The sequence below is a fragment of the Falco naumanni genome, chromosome 3 (assembly GCF_017639655.2).
Source record: "Falco naumanni isolate bFalNau1 chromosome 3, bFalNau1.pat, whole genome shotgun sequence".
In the NCBI taxonomy this organism is placed as follows: Eukaryota; Metazoa; Chordata; class Aves; order Falconiformes; family Falconidae; genus Falco; species Falco naumanni.
The window spans coordinates 38,162,572-38,181,542 of NC_054056.1; the positions used below are offsets into that span (position 1 = coordinate 38,162,572).

At 37.5% G+C, this 18,971-nt stretch overlaps 1 protein-coding gene across 9 annotated transcripts in view; it reads left to right on the plus strand.

Annotated features, from left to right (window-relative positions):
* The window catches only part of CTNND2 (catenin delta 2), a 680,248-nt gene that overhangs the window by 647,734 nt on the left and 13,543 nt on the right, over positions 1 to 18,971 (plus strand). For 6 of the 9 annotated variants that reach the window (XM_040587098.1, XM_040587099.1, XM_040587105.1 and 3 more), the window contains 2 exons: positions 3,308 to 3,433; positions 16,666 to 16,792. In XM_040587098.1, the coding sequence (XP_040443032.1) occupies positions 3,308 to 3,433; positions 16,666 to 16,792 (253 nt within the window). The remainder of the gene's footprint in view (positions 1 to 3,307; positions 3,434 to 16,665; positions 16,793 to 18,971) is intronic. The other 3 variants (XM_040587100.1, XM_040587101.1, XM_040587107.1) reach the window with 1 other exon arrangement.

Here is an 18,971-nt window from a genome sequence, read left to right on the forward strand (position 1 = left end):
TGTGTCAAGGTCGTAGTGTATCTGGCTAAGAATATGAACAGTATCTTTTGACAACACAAAATTTTCAAGTCTTATCCATCTTTTTTATCCTGACAAAATGCAAAATTATTCCACAAGTCAGTGAGATAGGAGGCATGGAAGATTATATCTAATAAACCAGGTTAAGCTAGAGATAGGTTTCTGGAAAAAGAGTTTCAAGCTAGCCCATATGCTGTTTAAGCAGAAAGGCAGAGCAAGTGGACAGAACAAGCTCTGCAAGCAATGTAGCTGAGCCAGTCCAGAGCTTAGAGTTGTGCTACCCGGGGACTTCTCCGCAGTGGGCTGATCCTGCTCCCAATGAAAGCAATGAGAAGGCCCTATTGATTTCATAGGTCTTTTCTGTAAGGCCCCAAAAGCAAGAGCTGGAACTTTTGCAGCCTGTTGAACTTTACTGGAGACACAGGCTAACTAATCTGCGGCATCCAATGTGTCCTAGGAATCCCAAGGTCCTGTGAAAAATCAGGATAAAGGTTTCTGTGTCACTTTTGTTCAGTTTGCTGGAGCAGGAGCATTGTGCCCATTTATTGATAGCTAATACAAGAGGAGTTGCACTCTTTGAACTGTTGGTCTCTCTTCTCAAATAGGTTTTTATTCTCTGAAAAGCATGCTGAGGTGGAGACTGTAGCTTTTCTGGCTCAGGAGAATGATGGATAGGTTTCTAACTTCCCACAGCCTGAGCTGCAAGCTCAAGGAGAAGGAGACATTGGCTTTGTTGTCTCAATTTCCACTTGGAAAGCTCTGTAAGTCCACAATACCTTATGCATTGTGTTTGCAGAGCTATGTCACACCCTGTATGCTCCACTGACAGGTTCTGTCCAGTGTACTAGGATTTCCAGTTCATAGCTGTGTTGTGGCTTCAGTGGGACACGTAGACTTGATAGACTGGGCTGGCATGGAAAAGGCACAGGAAGTAAATAGTCAGCATTCAGATCTGTGAGTGAGGTGACAGTGTTTACCATCCCTGTTGGGCTTGTGCTTTGGGGGTAAAAAGAGGATGTCACTCCCTGCTATGGTTAGTCTGGCACTATCCTAACATGGTCCAACAGGACAAAGTTCTAAAACGCATAAATGTTTCCAGTCCTAAAATTATAGGGGGGGGGGGGGGGGGGGGGGGGGGGGCGGGGAACAACCCCAAAAACACCTCGATGGGCCAAGAGGAAGCAATTAATTTAGTCTTGAATTGAAGGAGTTGCCAGCCATCCCAGAAGTTTAATGGCAGGTCCTTCATCACAGAATGCTTCACAGAAAATACTGCTCAGTGCAACAGAAATCTAATCTGGAAAAAAAAAAATCCCACAAAAGGAAAACAACATTATGTTCAGTCCCATATAAACAGTGTTTAGGTTACTTAGTGTGATTAATTTCTAAATACTGCTAAAGCTTAGCAAGTAAGAAAGGAGTTATCTTCTCAGTTTTTCATCATTAGATTAAATAGTTTCCTAAAGAGTGACTTTAATGTCATGTCATTTTCAAACTTTTTTTCTCTACAAATAAGACGTACATTTTCATAAATGGTCATTTAACCGCTTCTGTTTTCATAAGTCTGTTCCAAAATACTTGAAATCTGATTTTCAAAAGTGCTTAATGGTCACATGATCCATAGCTCCATGGGTGGGTCAGTGGCCCAGCACTTATGAAAAACCAGGTAGAGGAGCTATTCCTCTTGTCCGTGTGCTTCAGACTCATGGTGCACCCCTCATCTTCAAATATCTTGGTAATCTGTACTGTCAGAAGGAGAATTAAGTGCTGCTTGCAGTCTCCAGAAAGAGGTCCTGTCCCATTTATGTTTAGCCACCCAAGCAAGATGAAACGATCTAATATGGTGATTCTTTAAAGACACCTTCTCCCATGTCAGGAACACTGGACGCCAGTCCAGTGTCTAGGGTGTTAAGTGGTTGAAGATTTGGGGACACCTTGGAAAATACAGATGATCTGTAAGAGAGAGATTTCTGTTACCTGGTAAACTATCTATCTCAATATTCAAGAAAATAACCAACTACTCTTAAACACACATAGCTTGTTAAATTACATGAGGAAATTTGAGCAAAAGGGTTGTCCTAAATGAGCTTAACAGAAAGAAAATTTATTAGCTAAAAACAAGCTTCAATTAGCATTAAATGTGTGTAATATCAAAGAGCTGGAGGAACTGTCAGAAAGAATATGTTTTCTATTAATTGCCTTGCTTTGCCTAACCACTTAGGCTCCAATAAAATCTGTTTACAGTCTATGATTATGTTTACACTTATTCTGTCTTCTAGGATGTAAGTAGAGATCGCAATGAATTTGTAGAAATTATTTTTCTCTCCCATTTATTATAATACATTTCTGTTCTGCATGGAGTAATAGAAATGTTAATCCTATTCACCTACTATATGAGTAAAAATACAACCCAATTATTTGAAAGCAGGCAGGCTGTTAAAGTCAGTCATCCTTCAGTGTGTAGTGTGCCATTTACAATAGGGATACTATTGTGATAGGCATTTAACGAATTCAGGGTAGTCACTCTGAAGATGGCCTTGTCTGTCATTGGCTGGAAAAGATATTTAGAATTGCCCAAAGCCTTAGAAGCAGTTAAGCCAGTCTGGATCTAGAAGAGAACTCTATTTTCATCTGACTTACAGAATAATAAAGTGATGACCCTATGAGAAAGTCCTTTATAGCTAAATGTTCCATGAAAATTGCCAGCAGTAAACTTCCAAACCCTAGTCAAGGAGTTTCAGAATCTAAAGTGCTTCCTAAAGTAAAATACACTTACTCACCCTTTAAAAATGTTAATTACATCATGCTGTCATGTAGACTTGGAACACCTAACCTGGTGTTCGTCTGGTAAGGTGATCATCAGTCAGATGTCCCCCCAAAAGATGCTGGTTTAGGTTAAATTTATCGAGTGAAAAGGTCCGTGCAGAACTTTAAACCCTACATTAAGGATCTGAATTCCAAATCCAGAACATAATAGTTCCTCGAAAAAGTGGCTTGACTTGAAGGAACTAATCATGTGCTCGGATCATTAATGAGCATATGTCTTTTGCAGTGCTGATCTTTCATCAGGGCTTAATTTATTTCTGTACAATTGCCAAGGTCTTTTTCAGGTTAGTATGTCACCCTTTTAGAAAAAGGATGGATTCATTTAAGGTAAACCCCACCACTGTAATATAAAGCTAGATTATCATTATAGAGAAGGCATTGTCTAGGGCCCATTTTTATATTAGCTATGAAACTGCAAATACCTGATTAATAAATAATTGACTGATTGATTGATTTGTGGCAGTGGGCGGCCCCAAGCTTCAGTGTGACTGATGACAGAGGATTTTCACCAACCCACCACTCTGGGTCATGGCACGCTCAGCATACTCTCTCCCAGAGCCAAGAAACCAGAATCTATTCCCCAACCCAGGTATTCTGGCTGTCAGCTGACCAGTGTTGAATTGTTGTTTCATGCATATGAGATTTGTACCCAAAAGAGTTCTACAGGAGGTGTTTGAATCAAAAGTAACAAAACCTTACTAGAGAATATATCTTTAAATTACACAATATAATTTCCTAAACCCTGTTGGTTCTAGGTGGAAAGCATCTTGCTTCACTTAGGAAAGCAGCCTTACGCATTTCAGCCATGTGAGGAAGGTGTGCAAAGTTTTGCTCTGAGGACAGCATATATCAGGGAGGGAAGCAAGTGCATTACACTCAGTTCCCTGAAAAGCTTTTTAGCATTTCTGTAATCTCTTTTTTTGTTGTCTCAACCTTTCAAACAGAAAGGCAGTTATTGATAAGCACTGTGTTGAAAGGCAGATTAAATTTATCAAGCTCTTTGCTTTCTTTTCTGGCCTGATGGCATCTCTAAGATAAAAGCAATAGCTGTGTATTTCAGTAATAGGATCCCAGGTAAACTAGAATACCTATTGAATAATCAGTTTTTCCATGAGTCAATTAAATTCTTAAAATGCTAATTTTCAAAATCTATTAGTAAGAACAACAAAGATTTCTCTCATACATAAGTAGAGTTGATGAGAATTAGCACAACTGGGCATGTTTTTATTAGAGGCGCTATTTGATTTTAGGTACTCAAATTCAGTTTCCTTAAGCAAGCATAGTCTTTTGTTTTCCTCTTAATATTTTTTTCATTATAAAATATGACTCCATGGCACTACTGGAAAAACAAAATACCTTCTATATAGGCACAACATTCAAGTAAGTCCATGGAGAAACCTTTATGTATACATATGTTTGTCTATTATTTCTGATAAAACATTTAGAGAAACTAAGAATGTATATGTTTTTGCTGATCACACAGGTCATAGTAGCTATGCTGTTTCTTTCATTTGTTTTTTTTTTTTTTTCTACTAAGTTTGCCCAGAAGAAAGAAGACATCAGAGAAGATCTCATTTAAATACTTTAGACATGAATATCTTTCAAGGTTAGGGTAATTCCTTTTAATCTTTAGCTGACAGGAACATGATATTTAAAATGCCCAGCATTTCATCGTCTGATATATGACATTACTTTCTGTTAATCAGGAATTAACCAAATTCCTAAATTGATTTTAAATAAAGGAAACGTGCAAGTTTTCTGTGGAATTAACATACTCAAGCCTTTTTAAAGCATCATCTGACTAATTTTAGACGATACAGATTCCATAACCAATATAGCAAAAAAATTATAGTCTTCAAATATATACTTCCTTTTTTTTTTCCCTATTTCAGTCTTTCTTGCCTAAAAACATGTTATTCACATTTAAATGAGCATTTTAAATGTGGCTTTTTATCAAATGGCAATCTTTTTAAATACTTTATCATGAATTTGTCATTGGTTTCAGTACTGGAGAAAAAGTTGGTGTTACAGATTTTTCTGTGTGTTTTGTATTATTATTAATTCTACATTTTATGCTATAAATTAGTTTCTGGTGTTCATGTAAAATAGGTTTGCCTTTCCCAGCGGACATGCAAATATGAAGTATTTCTTCATTAAATCAAAGGCATATTTTCTGTTCTGCAGGAAATAACAGGTAGTAGCTGCAGACCAAAGAATAATCTGTTGATCTTTTCACATCCTTTCTTAGAGACACAAAACCTCTTCAGTGAGGAATGATACATTAGACTGGAATTTTGTTTTTCTTTTTACATTGGTGCTACATTTTTCAACATAATTAGTGCTAGGTAGCATGATTGTATAGTATAAACTTGTCATTTACCTTACTTCCTCTTTTGATCGTGTATGCCTTCCCAGCTGTTGTATTTTTAATAATATTCAAAACTTTATCAAGTAAATTTTAACATTTGTGGCTTTCTTAATGCCGGTTGCCTGCTTAAATAATACCCTGTTTATCTGTACAGTAGGAATTTACATATCATAAGCAAAATCATGAAGCCTAAAGAGGAAATTGTGCTAATAAATGGAGCTAAACTATATAGGTAAAAACTTCGGCATATGCAGAAGTTTTCAGAAGTATTCACACATGGAATAAATGGGGTATAAACTGAAAAGAGTAAGAGAGGGAGAAACAAAAAAAATCTCAGCATTTGGCATAACACAAATATATTGTGTCTTCACCTAGCTGTATCATCATTCTAAACAATTTGCCTAGTTTTTAAAAAGAACAATATAGAAAATAGACAAAATTTATATCTAAACTGTTAAAAAATACTAGAGTCAAACAATGTTATTTTGATTTTATTTTAATGCTTATCATTTTACTTGTGCAGTCGAGTAGATCATGTTCCGATTTTCCTAGCTTGTCCATTGTATAAATATGGGTTTTGCACTCCTTGCAAATATTTATATGTCTGTGTGACAACATATTTGCATTTTTGCTGGCAAATATCTATATGTGCGTATATGTATACACAAATAGAGATGTGTGTATGTAAAACTTACAACACAGCATGGATGTAGAAGATGCTGCCTTGAAGCTTCATTTCTGAACAAAGAAAGCTTGGCAATATGTAAAGGGATAAACCTTAATGGTTTTAGCTATGAGCTTAGAAAGTATCTGCAGCTATGCCTGATTGTTGCTTTTCCCTTGAGGGCCTTAAAGGCATAACAGTGCTGTCCTTTAACATTTAGTGTTGTACAAGTCAGCAGTAATTCTTCTAAATTTTCACTAAGAAGTGCGTGGAAGCTGCACCATTCTCATCCAAAACCTAGTAGACCCAAAAGGTGCTAAACAATTACATGAAATATCAGAGTTTGTCCAACCAATTCTCTAGAATGAGGCATACAAATATGTGATGCTAAAGCATCCTCAGCACTGATGGCAAGTTTCATGGTAAGCTCCAGCTGACTTATGTGGGAATGACTAGATATTTTTTACTTGAAAACCCAAGCCCATTTTAAGGTTACTTAGTACAGATTTAGAAGAGAGAAATTTAATCTCATAGTTGTGTAAAGTCTGTCTCTAAAGTTCTCCACCCTTTGAACTTCTCTGAAGAAAAGAAAATTTAAAATGCAGCCCAGGAGTCAGTATCTTTGACTTAGAGCCTTCTTTCTGAAGGGAATTGTATAACTGAAGTTTCTGAAATACCCTTAGGGTAGAGGTACGAGTAGGCATGCAGAATATGGAGGGTTATGCGTAAGTGGAAGGTCATACCTACAGAATTTTTCTTCTTAAATATACAGTTCCTCAGAACAAGATTGGATTTTAATACCTGGATACAAAGTAAATATCTAAGAAAATTACCTGCATGTGTTTTGGGACTGGGAACATTTTTAGTCCACTTAAATAATGTATTAAATATTTTAAAACAAATATAAATAACATTAATTAATGGCAAGCAAAGTTTAGCTGGATTCAGATATACAATACTGAAAAGAATCCAAGTGTCTTTCTAAAGACTTGCCAAAGTCTTTTAAAGATGAGTGCTAGGAGAAACCATTTTTAATTCATTTCAGTCCTTTTCTCCAAAATTCATTAAAGGGACATTATTTCTACCCTTCAGAACAAAATGTCATTTTTAATAAACTTCTATGCCTGGTGTTTGCATATCTAGGTTCAGACACAGATAAAAGCACATAAGTAGTATTGGTGAGAAACTCAGTTTCTCCCAACAAACTTGAATGGGTGCATTGGATGGCTGCTTATGGTTTTGCAAATTAATAGGTCAGCAGAAATTTTAATAGTAGTAATAGCATATGCAAGCAGCCCAGAGGGGATGGAAATCAAATTAAATTTATTACTATAGCAATCAAAGCATATTTTCTTTTCAGAGGTAAATAGTGTAGCTATGATGGTCTGATGATAATACTGGGCATCTTTTGCTGATGCTCCTCTGTGTTGCTGTATTTATGCTATCATCATCCTTGTTCTTCTGGGTCTTATAAGGAGGTTAAAAGTGTTTGTTTAACATGGCCAGTACATGTAAAATCCATCAAAGTTCAATGAAATATTAAGCTGGTGCATCAATATCTTACTTTCAGATCTTTGATGTTCTACATGATCTAATAAATGGGTGGGTGGGAAATGATGGGAAGTCCTTCTCAATTCTTCCATCTTCTCTTCGTGAAACTGCTAACAGAATTAAAAAATGGCCTGAAATCTGCTGTTTCAGACTCAAAGAAAGAAACCTTGTATTTTGAAAGGAGTCTCTTTTGCAGCATGTGGGTTTTGTTTGAATTTTTTTACTTCATTTATTAGCTGATACAGTTCGTCTTGATAAAAGAGCTATGGCTTCTTCTTCCTACAATAAGTAGAAATGAAAAGTTTCTCTGGCAGTTCCTAAGTTGGTTTTGTTACTTTTAATTTTGCCAAGTGCTTTTAGAGAAAGTTGTAATTTCTCTAAAATGGGAGTTGTAGGTTTCGGTCCAATAGCGTCTTCCTGTTTGAGTTAACAATACTAAAGTATTTCTTTACCAAATCAAAAACTTTTGAAGGTATTTCAGGAAAAAAGAATATGCATTTCTCATTATTAATGCCTCAGTGTGTTGGTAAACTACGTGTTCAGAGCAGTGTATCTTTCAAACTCATGCAGCTTAGCCATAATCAGTTGGATCTCTGACTCTGTAGTTTTAAGTCTATTTGTGCAAGATCTTTTGACCTAAAACCAAGGACACCGGGAGTGTGTCTAGTGATTTTTCCAAAGGGGTGCTGATTCCTTGTTGTCAGGCAGCTACACATTTGAATAAAACAATCCCCAGGTTCAGCCACAGTGCCACTCTTCAGGAAGCACAGTCCGAATAGCTCTTGATCACAGTCGTTATCATCCGTCCTGCCAGATTCTTCAACATAAGAAATAATGGTGCAGATTTTATTCTGATAATGATTTTTTTCATATTTCATGTTCACAGGTATAATAGAAGAGTTGTAGTTGGTTGGTTTTACAGGTTAATGCATGAAAATTAAGAATGAGGTGTTGATTAGTTTCTAGTCTTTGTAAGGACAGTAGGCTTAAGAAACTGCTCCTGAGCATAAAGTAGTGTTTGTCCTGCCCCTGAGATTTTGTGGCCAAGAATGGGAGTTTCCATTTCTAGGGTATAACACGTTCAGATAGGTAAAATTGCATTACTGGAATTAAAATTACAATAGAAGTAAAAAAATACTGTAAACACTTTCTTGGATCCAAGGGGTTTTGTGCATACAAGATACAAGCAAAAATAGTTCTGTGGGATTCTAACAATTTAAGTTATAGCTTATATACCTTATGCAGGGAAAAACAGGAGAACAGAAATTCTAGCTGAAGGGCCAAATACTGCCTTCAGTTCCTCTAAAATATATTAAAACTATTTTATTACTGTTTAAGAGGCAAAGTGATGCTTTGAAAAATGAATTTATTTCATTTTATTGCAGTGTTTTGAAAGGTTTATTATTTAGCTGCATATAACCTCAGCAAAATGAATAATGAACTCTGCCGTATCTGAAGTCTTGTCCTTCATGCTTTGCCTCACATACAATTCCCTTTTCCTATAGCTGTTTTATTCATCAGATTAGGTCTTGTCATCTTTGCAACTTGCACAACAGGAAATCAATAATTAATTATGGATAGGTAAAGCAATGCCTCAGTGATTTCCTGAAACGTCCCAGAGTTGCACTGTATAAAACAACCAGGGATAGTTACCTAACTTTTTCTTACTTGAGTAGATTTGGCAAGTAATTAACATATCTCTCACTTTTCATGTGTCTCTTCATAGCTAAAATCAAGGGATGAGATGTAAAATTATGGTAGAAGATACGTTATTAGAAGATAACACTAGACCCAAAAAAAAGCATTTGAAAAAGAGAAAACTAGCCAAGGCCGTCTGTGGTATTTTGAAAGAAAAAAATTAGGTGAAACTCTCAGGAGAATATAGAACCTCAGGCTCTGTGATGACAAGAAAGAAATAGGGGTAGAAAATATTCCAAATGATTTTGAGGTGGAACACTGACAATAGGAGAATAATGGCTTTGCTTTCACAGAAGCTGAGATGGAAGCTGGGAGGTATGCGTCTAATTTCAAAAAGAATGAGTTTAACCACTGATTCTGAAAATGTCACTTTAAAAAGCCTACAGAGAATTTAATAATCCTCATCCACTGCCAGACAGTTTTGCTGCAGTTAATAACTAGGAGCCCTTCTTTAAGCCTCATGCTGCCCTAAATACTTATTTCTCTTTCAGCTTCTTAAGCAAGTGAACTTCTGCTGTGTCTGGGATGCAGAAGTGGTCACTTAAAGCCATTTGTACATGGAAATTGAGAGTAAAAAGGGGAGAAGTACTGAGATCAAGCCCACTGTGCATCATAAGAAAGGAGGCTAAAGCAGTGCGTGTGTGTATTACACAGCTGTGCTGGCCAGGGAGCAGCAAGGGAAGCCTCCAGCATCAGGCACTGGGGCAGGGAGCCGAGAGCCCCCGGGAGAGGCGGCTGCTCCAGTGTCAGCTCTGCTGCCCTGCTGGCTTCGTCCTTCCCTGCCCAGGCCAGCCACCACTGCTCTTTGCCTTGGCTCAAGTGATGGCGCTGCTACCGTGGTGCTCTCAGCAGGGTCTCCATCCTCTTCCCTCTGTTATGTCTGTGCAAAGGAGGAGCGAGTGACCTTCCTCCCAGGCTTGCACAGCAGCAGTATGTCATACTCCCGACATAACCTGTAAACACTAACTGCCATCACCATCATAAGGCTTGAGAAGCAAACTGTATTTTTCTTTAACCACTTCAGCTAAGTGGTTGTGCTGTAAGCGACTCCTGCACTTTTATCCAAATCATAATACTATTTTTAAATCGCCCAAACCTGAATAATTTCTCTGTTTTAAGTGATATTCTGGCTTTCATAAGCTGTATAAATAAAACGATAAACATGAATGCTAAAATCCTCAAATTAAGATGAGCTTCAATGATCCATGTCTTCACTTTGTATCTGTTGATTTTGAGGGCCTGGCTCAGAAATCTTTGGGAGAGGAGGGGAAACAGAACAGTTGGAATCAGCAGCCCTTCATCTTCTGAAGCCACTGAAATTACTCCAGATTTCCACTAGCAGACTTAACGCAGAATTAGTTGAAGGATTTAGCTGAAATAGCAGCCACTGATGTGTAAACTGGGAGAATGCCAGTCTTACAGGCTCAATCTCTTCTCATCTCTTCAACAGCAGATCTTGAGTTATCACTTTGGAAGCAAAAGACAAAATTCTAGGAATAAAAATGTCAATATACTGCTTATAATTGTTTGTAGCTTAGCTGATGGGAGAGAAGAAACCGTCAGTGAAGTAGATTTATTCAGAATACATCATAAAGCAGATCAATGCCCAGGAATTCTCTGCCAGTTTTGAGTTTTCCTGGAAACAACGCAAGCAAATCCAGAAAGAACAATCCTTTTAGGAATCATTTACTGATAAAAGGATTTGGCACTTTCAATACAGTGAAAAAATGAAAGAATGCCTTTATTTTTAAATTAGATTATTTATCTAAAACTGGTTGGTTTGGTTTTGAAAAATTATTTCTAGAGTTGCAAGAATTTAGTTGAAATCCCTTTCCAAAGTAAACACACCTCAAGTACAAAAGCAAGGGCTGTTTTAGAGAACAGCCGTGTCTCCGTCTCTTCTTCAGCAGCTGACATTTCCTTGTCAGCTCCTTCAGCGGCATGCAGAGAGCAGTCCTGCTAGCACACTCAGTATTCAGGTGTGATGGGGGGGCTGGTTACCCTCCGCTGCCATGGGGATGGCAGAAGGAGAGAAGTCAGTCTTGGTTATCTCTGTTGAGAAGCACTGGGAAGTGTATTTATTCTTTCTCTTTTATTAAAATAAACTAATATGAAGCGAGGTTGTAAAGTGTAGTAAGTGTGGTGATTGGTGAACATTTAATCCACATTATTTCAAAAATCCCATTTAGGAACATTTTGAAATACATATGGGGATCACCCCAACCTTGTTATCATTTTAGATTTCTCACCACAGTCAAGTCATGCACATAACTTTCGTATGTCAATGTATGTAGATAATTTGATCCAGTTCTAATTTCTGTTATGTCTTATTAGTGTTGTGACAACAAATTCCCAGTGAAGAATTGCTTAGACCTGTGTAAGTCTGATGAGCCTTGACTTAATTCACATCAGATTTATCTTTTACTCTAGGCAGTGTCACACTGGTGCACACCAGTCAGAATGTTTCATTTAACCTGACAGCAGTGCTTTGCTTGCGAAAGAAGCAACACCAGCAACTCAGAGCAATGTCTGGCTGAGTTTCAAAGCAAGTAGATGCAGCATTACGTACTTACAGGCACTTGGCCTTGTTGCTGTATCACCTACCTCTAACACCGTGGTGGGTCTAGTTACTGATTTCCTGCAAGCGGTTGCCTATCAAAACTTCACGTTTCTACAGCTTATTACCATTACAGGAGCAGTTATTACTGCAGTTAATATCCTGGAACCAGTAAAATGCTGGCTTATAGATAAGGAAGTGGGATGACAAAACAAGTCTGGTCCTGTATTCCTCAAATCATTTGGAAAAATGTCTATTAATAATAGTCACAAGAGGATCAAGCCTAAAGCAAGTAGCATGCTGGAGGGTTTGTAAACTTGGGGAAGACAGGACAAAACATTCCCTGTCGCTTCTCAGGTTTTAGCTATTTCATTATTGGATTTATTGCATCATTCTTGTTTCTTTTCCCTAAGGGGATTTCTCTGCTTCCAAGAAGTTGCTCTCTTTCTTCCTAACAATATTAGGGCATCAGAAAGATACTGATCTGCATGCAGCCAATGTATACTTTTTCTAAACCACTCAGTGCTTTTTTAAGTCATTGGCTATTTAGCAGCTGATCAGCATAATCAGTCAGAGGATAGGGCTTGTTTTTATTTTTGCTGCATGGCTATTGGCACATGAGCTGATGTGAGGTTTTTTTCTGAGTGGATGCCATGAGGTCATCCAGGCTAGGCACGGCATCAAGGCTGGTGATGCTGGTGGTCCATCCCTGACCACCACCCATTCCTTGTTCCCCTCTCTTTTCTCTCTTCTGTGAATTCTTCAGGCAGGTGCTCTTCCCCGTTGTGTCATCATGGTGTCAGTTCCCATCAGGGCTTAATTTCATTCAGTTTTCATAGTGTTACTGTACTACAAGTGAGAAAACAGCGTGTCTGATGTCACCCACCTCCACAAATCATCTCCTATAGTCAAGAACTCAGCTACCAGAGAATTCTAGAATTCTGAGAATTTGAAAATCTTAAAACACAATAGAAAACTCCTTTCTCATTTTCCCTACATTTTAAACAAAAAAGAATATGGTGGAAAACCCAAAGTATTTTTTCATAAGTTACCTATGCAGTGTGTGTTTGGCACAGTAAATTTATTCACCCTGAAAAGATTTCCCATGGGCTTGAAGAAAATGCTTTATTTTCAAAACTACTTCAAAGTTGAGCAGGGAGACAAAGGACCTGTTTGCTCCTTTAGCCCAGTAAAAGGTGGCCAGTGAGACTACAGTATCACTTTTGTTTTCTACAGTGGTTATCCAACTCGCGCCCCAAATGTAATCCCTGCAGCTTTCCCAAGGACATACCGTCAGAAACATGGCAGTGCCAATCCAATGTTAACATTTGAATTTCATGGAGTATAATTGAGAAAGAATATATATATATATTCATTTATAGTCAAAATGTAGAGAAATGCCCAGCAGAAGATACCCGGGAAGAAACAGTAAGGACATACTGGTTCTGTACTCTGGTTGCCTTCCTGTAGTGTGCAGTTGCTACCTATTAATTAATTGCTGCCATTTAACAAATGCATCCATTCTATTACCAAACTGCATTGAATTTCTTTCCAATTTGTCAGATCTTTTTGTCTTGCTCTTCCTCTGATAGGTCACATTTGTGGCTGGTAAATTTGTTTCTGAAATGCAGTCTCACATACTTTGCTTTTGAGTTAGCTTTATTCTCTGCAGGACACTGCATATACTGTACCTTTAAGTACCAAAATCAATTTAATTAAATTTCATTACAGGCACTAGAGCTGAAACAAACTAATGAAAGCAGCCATCACGTCAGGTGGTATTTATCTCGGCATTAAATTGAAAATGCTCCCTTTAGGCTCTTAAAAATTAGTTTCAATATTTAACGCTAATAGCTTTTGGAATTGTTGATGGGGATAGTTTTAATAAATTTGTTACAAACTGTTTACCTTTCCAAGGAAAGAAGCTTCTTCCTTGTGGCAGAAGAGATCTAAAAATAGATGACTTAAAAGTTTTAGGGGTTTGAGATACTATGATGTCTGGGAGTTTCCCATAATGCTGTTAAAAACACCATGATGGCTGTTGTACAGCGATAGCAATGCACCTTGTTTAGTCAAAAGCAATACCAAGTCACCGCAATACTTCTGTTAGAGTTTGTTGTTTGCCTGACTTGTTTTATTGAGCTGATTGGGCTTGCAAACTTGAGCCTCATTTGAAGACCTCATTATAGGCACTCTTGGCAGAGAGAAAAATGAGGATTTGCAGGGAGGAGGAGGAGAAACATCTGCCGCACAGAGGAGTGCTATTGCCAGCATCCCAACTACAGCTGGATTTTGCTCCCTCACTGTTGAACCGCCTTGCAGTACTTTTTCTGAGGAAGCAACGTTGACAAAGTACCTGTTGATATTCTGAAAAACAAAGTTGGTGCCACATGCTGTTCCTGTAGAGTCCATGGGACTGTGCAGATAACAGGTATTTATTTCCTCCGCTTCCCATCAGGACCAGGGTCCAGGTGTTAATGTAAACAATACAGATGGAACAGACAACAGGAAGAAAAGTTTGGGGAAAGATTCAGGTCACTTTGTTCTGACCCACTTGCCAGGGATTTGAGGAAAGCAAGAGTGCAAAAGGAGAGTGCATCTGGCATGGATGTATCGAGATCCACAAAGCTGGAAGCATTTCTGCCTTGCACTATGTGAGTGTGGCTGATGTCTCCTTCTTTTGCAGGAAGACAGTAATAGTCTGTTCCTTCTCCTGTTATCAGATCTAGAGTCTTGGTATCTTTCTCTTCATTGGTCTGTTTAGAAGAAAATAAATGATCAGGAAACCATAACAGAGTGAATTATAGAATCACCTTTCTGGTAAGAACTTCTGACCCCAGGGAAGAAGGGAACCATTTTTCTTAGGAGGATAAAGGCTTGGGCTTCTCACATGTATGCTGCTTCATTTTTGTATGAAACCACCATGAAAGTTATTCTTAACAGGACATGTGAAAACAATGCTAATTATGTTATTTACAATCTTGATGCTTGGATAAGATTATTTTACTTAAGCTATTCATTATAATTAAAGCTATAAATTATTTGTTCTTCAAAATATGTATGCATTTTTATAGATACACTTATTATATATATGTATATTTATTGAAATTTTCTAATAATTTCAAATTTGATTTAAGAATTTAGGGCCTTACAGATGTTTTTGTTTGCATTCTCACTGTTCCTTGCGCTAGGTTGGAGGACACAACTCGTGTAGAAGCTGCTTGTGGGAAATGAAAGATTGGATATAGAAAATTTTGCTTTAAGCAAGTAGTATTAAAGATTAACTGTTTCTTTTTCCAAGTTACTCTTAGTATTTTTTATTAATTAACTGGGTTTCTTCCTTATATTTTCTTATATGACTGTCATGAAATACGAGGTGCAGTTCAGTGCCCTAAACAGGAGTGACCTCTGTGGGCAAACACTCACTATAGCCTCCAGGGAAGGGCATGACTGCTGTGAAAGCCATGGCCCAGGCTTCACTCTTCCTTTTTTTTTTCCCTTTGACATTACAACTGAGATACACGCATGTTTATACAAACATGTTATGTAAGGAGTACAGGCATTCAGAGTCTGTACTTAGGTGTCACCTTTGTCTGTCTTGATTTACTTACAACATTTCCCTCTATATCAGGTATGAGTATCTTCTTTCCTCATGCTGTGCCACACTCTTGCTGAGTTCTCTTTCCTAAAAGTTTAGTGGAAGGGGGATTTTCAAGCCATTTTCTCTTGCAGTTCCGAGACCCAGGTGCCCATGGTCTCTGTGGAGGGAACAGTCACAGAGATGCCTTGGGCAAAGGCAGAGGATGGGGGGGGTGGGGGTATTCAGGGTTGGATGTCTGGAGCAGCCTGAGGTAGGGGTGGGAATATTCTTTACTACTCCAATGGAGTATTATTTTTGTTGTAAGCAAGAGGAAAATTCCAGCTGGTTTTTGGTAATATTTTATTGTCTTTATTTTTATTCAGCCTTTCATTTCAAAATTTTTGTTTAGCACATGTCAGGTGCTTGACTTGATTTCCACTGAGCTCAACAGAAATCTTATGCCTTCAGTGCAAGATTTGGAAAACTCAGTGTTACTGGTTTAGATTTAACATAAGCAGTGATAAAGACAGATAAAAGCTATCAATGCTTGAAGACATTTGAAATACTGTCATTTAATAAGAGCACTAGCAAAAGCAAATTTATTCTGTCATGATACTTTCAAACTATTTTTAATATCCTTTTAGATATGTAAAGTACATTTTTTTTTAATTGCATTATATTATGGTACAGGCACAAAACATGAATGATTTAAATTGATGGGTTTTATTGCTGATCCAACTGTTCCTAGTGTTTGTACTACTTAGTTTCTTTTTTAAAAAGTACATCACCATGGCCACATGTTTAAGTAGAAGGAATAGAATTATTTTCTATACATCTTGGAGAAAAATGCAACAAGGAAAATGCATTGATTCTTTTCCCTTACATGTGAACAAGTGGGCAGTTAATATAATTAGACAATAGATACCCAAATAGTAGCAATAACTTTGATAATCTTGGAGCTTCACCGTCTACTTAATCAAAAATTTCCTTGTAAGATAGAAATGACTTAAAGAAAAAAACTGATTTGCACCATGAAAACAGGCAGTCTTGTGATTTGGAATATTTTCATAGCCAGAATGCCATTGGCAGTGTAAAAACAGAGGCATGGGAAAAGATAGAACTGGTAAACAAATAGACTAAAAAGTCATTCAGTGTTTTCGTAACTTGAGTCTTTCTGGAATGTGTTACCATAAAGAACTTTTGCATTTTAATTTTTCTCCTGGTGTGTCACTGCACTCACCACATGGTACCCTGCACTGCTAAGAGTATTTGCCACCCAGTGGCAGGAAAAAGCTAGTAGCCTATTTGTGTATATGTAGTGAAAAGAGGAAAAAACTTGGTACTTAAAATGAGGAACTGTATGGCATTTTCACTGACTGCTGTCATAATGTCTGATGTTGCAGGATGGATGGTCACAGTATCACTTTGTAGCCTCATCTTCAACAATAGAAAGGGATCGGCAAAGACCATACTCTTCATCACGCACGCCCTCCATCTCTCCCGTGCGCATGTCTCCTAACAACCGCTCAGGTAAGACCAGGTTTTCAGGACTGAGGTAAAGACAGAGATAACCCATCAGTGTTATTTTCCTTCTTTAAACAATATCACTGACATCTGAACTTGTTGTTAACAATGGTGGAAGGGCAAAAAATACATTATTTACTCTTCTATGAATTATCTGTTCAAAAAAGGAATTATTTTTTTATTAAGACCTTGTGAAGTTTTACAGCAAAAAGAATATTCCATAATTCTTTGTTATGAATTCTCATGCAGTGTTTTCCTGATTGGAATTAACTGACTAGGTCTTAGGGCAGTGGCGTCCATTAATAGCACAAGGAAATTCTGTTACTCACTTTGCTAGTCTTGAAAACGGTTATGTTGTTTATGACTACTCTGCGCACTTAGCAGAAGCTGAAGGATCCACATCATTTTTTGTCAGCTTTTATTCCGATGCTATATGTGTGCATACACATGCATGTGTAAGTTTCACAAAAGATTGACTACAGGTCTTCATGTAACATTGATGACATATTTACACCAGTTATCATTAATTCTGTATGGTCCCTACAATGAATTTATGTAAGTATCACAACTTATGCCACAGTGTTAGTTAATTTTTCTGTTCAGAAATCTGGATATTTTCCCCCTCAGCTTATTCTAAGGTAGAACATGCCTTGGTTAGGTAAAACCATTCCCAGTGAAAGTCTTCTAAGATAAACAGAGTAAATCAGTCAGCCTTTCAATGTATTTTTTACTACTTGTTCAGTCAAACGTTGTCATTCCATAGGTACACCAAGAGTTTAGGTTTGAAATTGCCAACTGATTATTGCAATCAGTGTTGTGCCACAGTTGTATTTTTTTTAATAAATTGTTTTGTTAATTATATAGATGATGAATCTTAGTCCTGCAGAACAACCACTGAGGAAATTTTAAAATGTAGCCAGAACTGCAGTGAGAGCTGCTATTCAGTTTTCAAATGTGTCACTGCACAAGTCCATGAAGGGCTCTTCTACCTTCCTTTTTTTTGTTCTCCAAATGCTCATTTTGACTGTAAGTGCAAGGCACTTGAAATGTCTGGCCCTGAGATCTTAGTTCTGTCTCTTGCCAGAACTATCTCCTCACCTCTGTTACTCTGTTGTTTAAAGAAGATACTTAAAGAAATTTTGGATTAAATCTTACTGTCATAATGAGTTAGCACTAGACTGAAAAAGGACAAATAACAGTTGCTGTTTCTGAAGGAAGAGAAGCCCATATAATTACAGACTAGTCAGCTCAACCTCATTCCAGAAAATTGTTGGAACAAATAAACTCAATCTGAGGACCTCAAAGACAGTAGGAAGACAAGATACTGCGTAAGTCTAGGAGTGTCTATTTCTGCGTAGTCGTATAAATTACTGTCTGTCTGGTAGTATCCATATCAAATCTAAATGTTGGTTTGATATGATTTCTTCTTACAAAATCCACCTGAATTCCTGCTATAACATAGTTAAAGTGCTTTGTGGAAAGAACAGTCAGTAAATAAAATCTGCTGTAATCAGTAAGACTTTCACAGAAGATTATGATATGCAAGATAGGGCAAACTAGCAAACAGTACAGGAGATGTCGTGTAGTACATACAAAACTGACTGCAAAGCATTCACAAAGAAGGGGTATTGCTTATTGCCAAAATGGAAGAATGCTTTGCTTGGAGGTTTGCCTTCAACCCGGTACTCTTCAGTGGTTTTATTAATGACCCAGTTGAATATACAAAGGATGCCTATTACTTTGCGGGTGACATAAAGCTCAGAGAAACTCATGTACCTTGAAGGGCATTATTGGAAGTCAGAGCGATCCTGAGAAATTTGAGATGCTGTCCAAAGGGAAAAAAAGATCCAATCCTTTACAAATAAATTATAATGAGAATATCTAGCTAGACAATAGTTCTTCAGAAATGATTTAGGGATTTATTTTTTTTTGTCAGTTGCACACATGAATCGGGAGATGGAGAAATCGGGATATGAGGACACACTGAAAGGACTGTAATTGTTGAAGTCAAATAAGAGAGACACAAGATGGGGGCAGTGGGAGGAAGTATGCACCCAGTATTGAAGCACCTAACAGCCAGCTGTAAAGAGGAGTGGCATGAAGTTTCTCTACTTTCATAGCAGACAAATGGAAATAATGAGCAGCAAGGAGTCAGGCTAGACATCAGGGAACATTTTCTAACAGT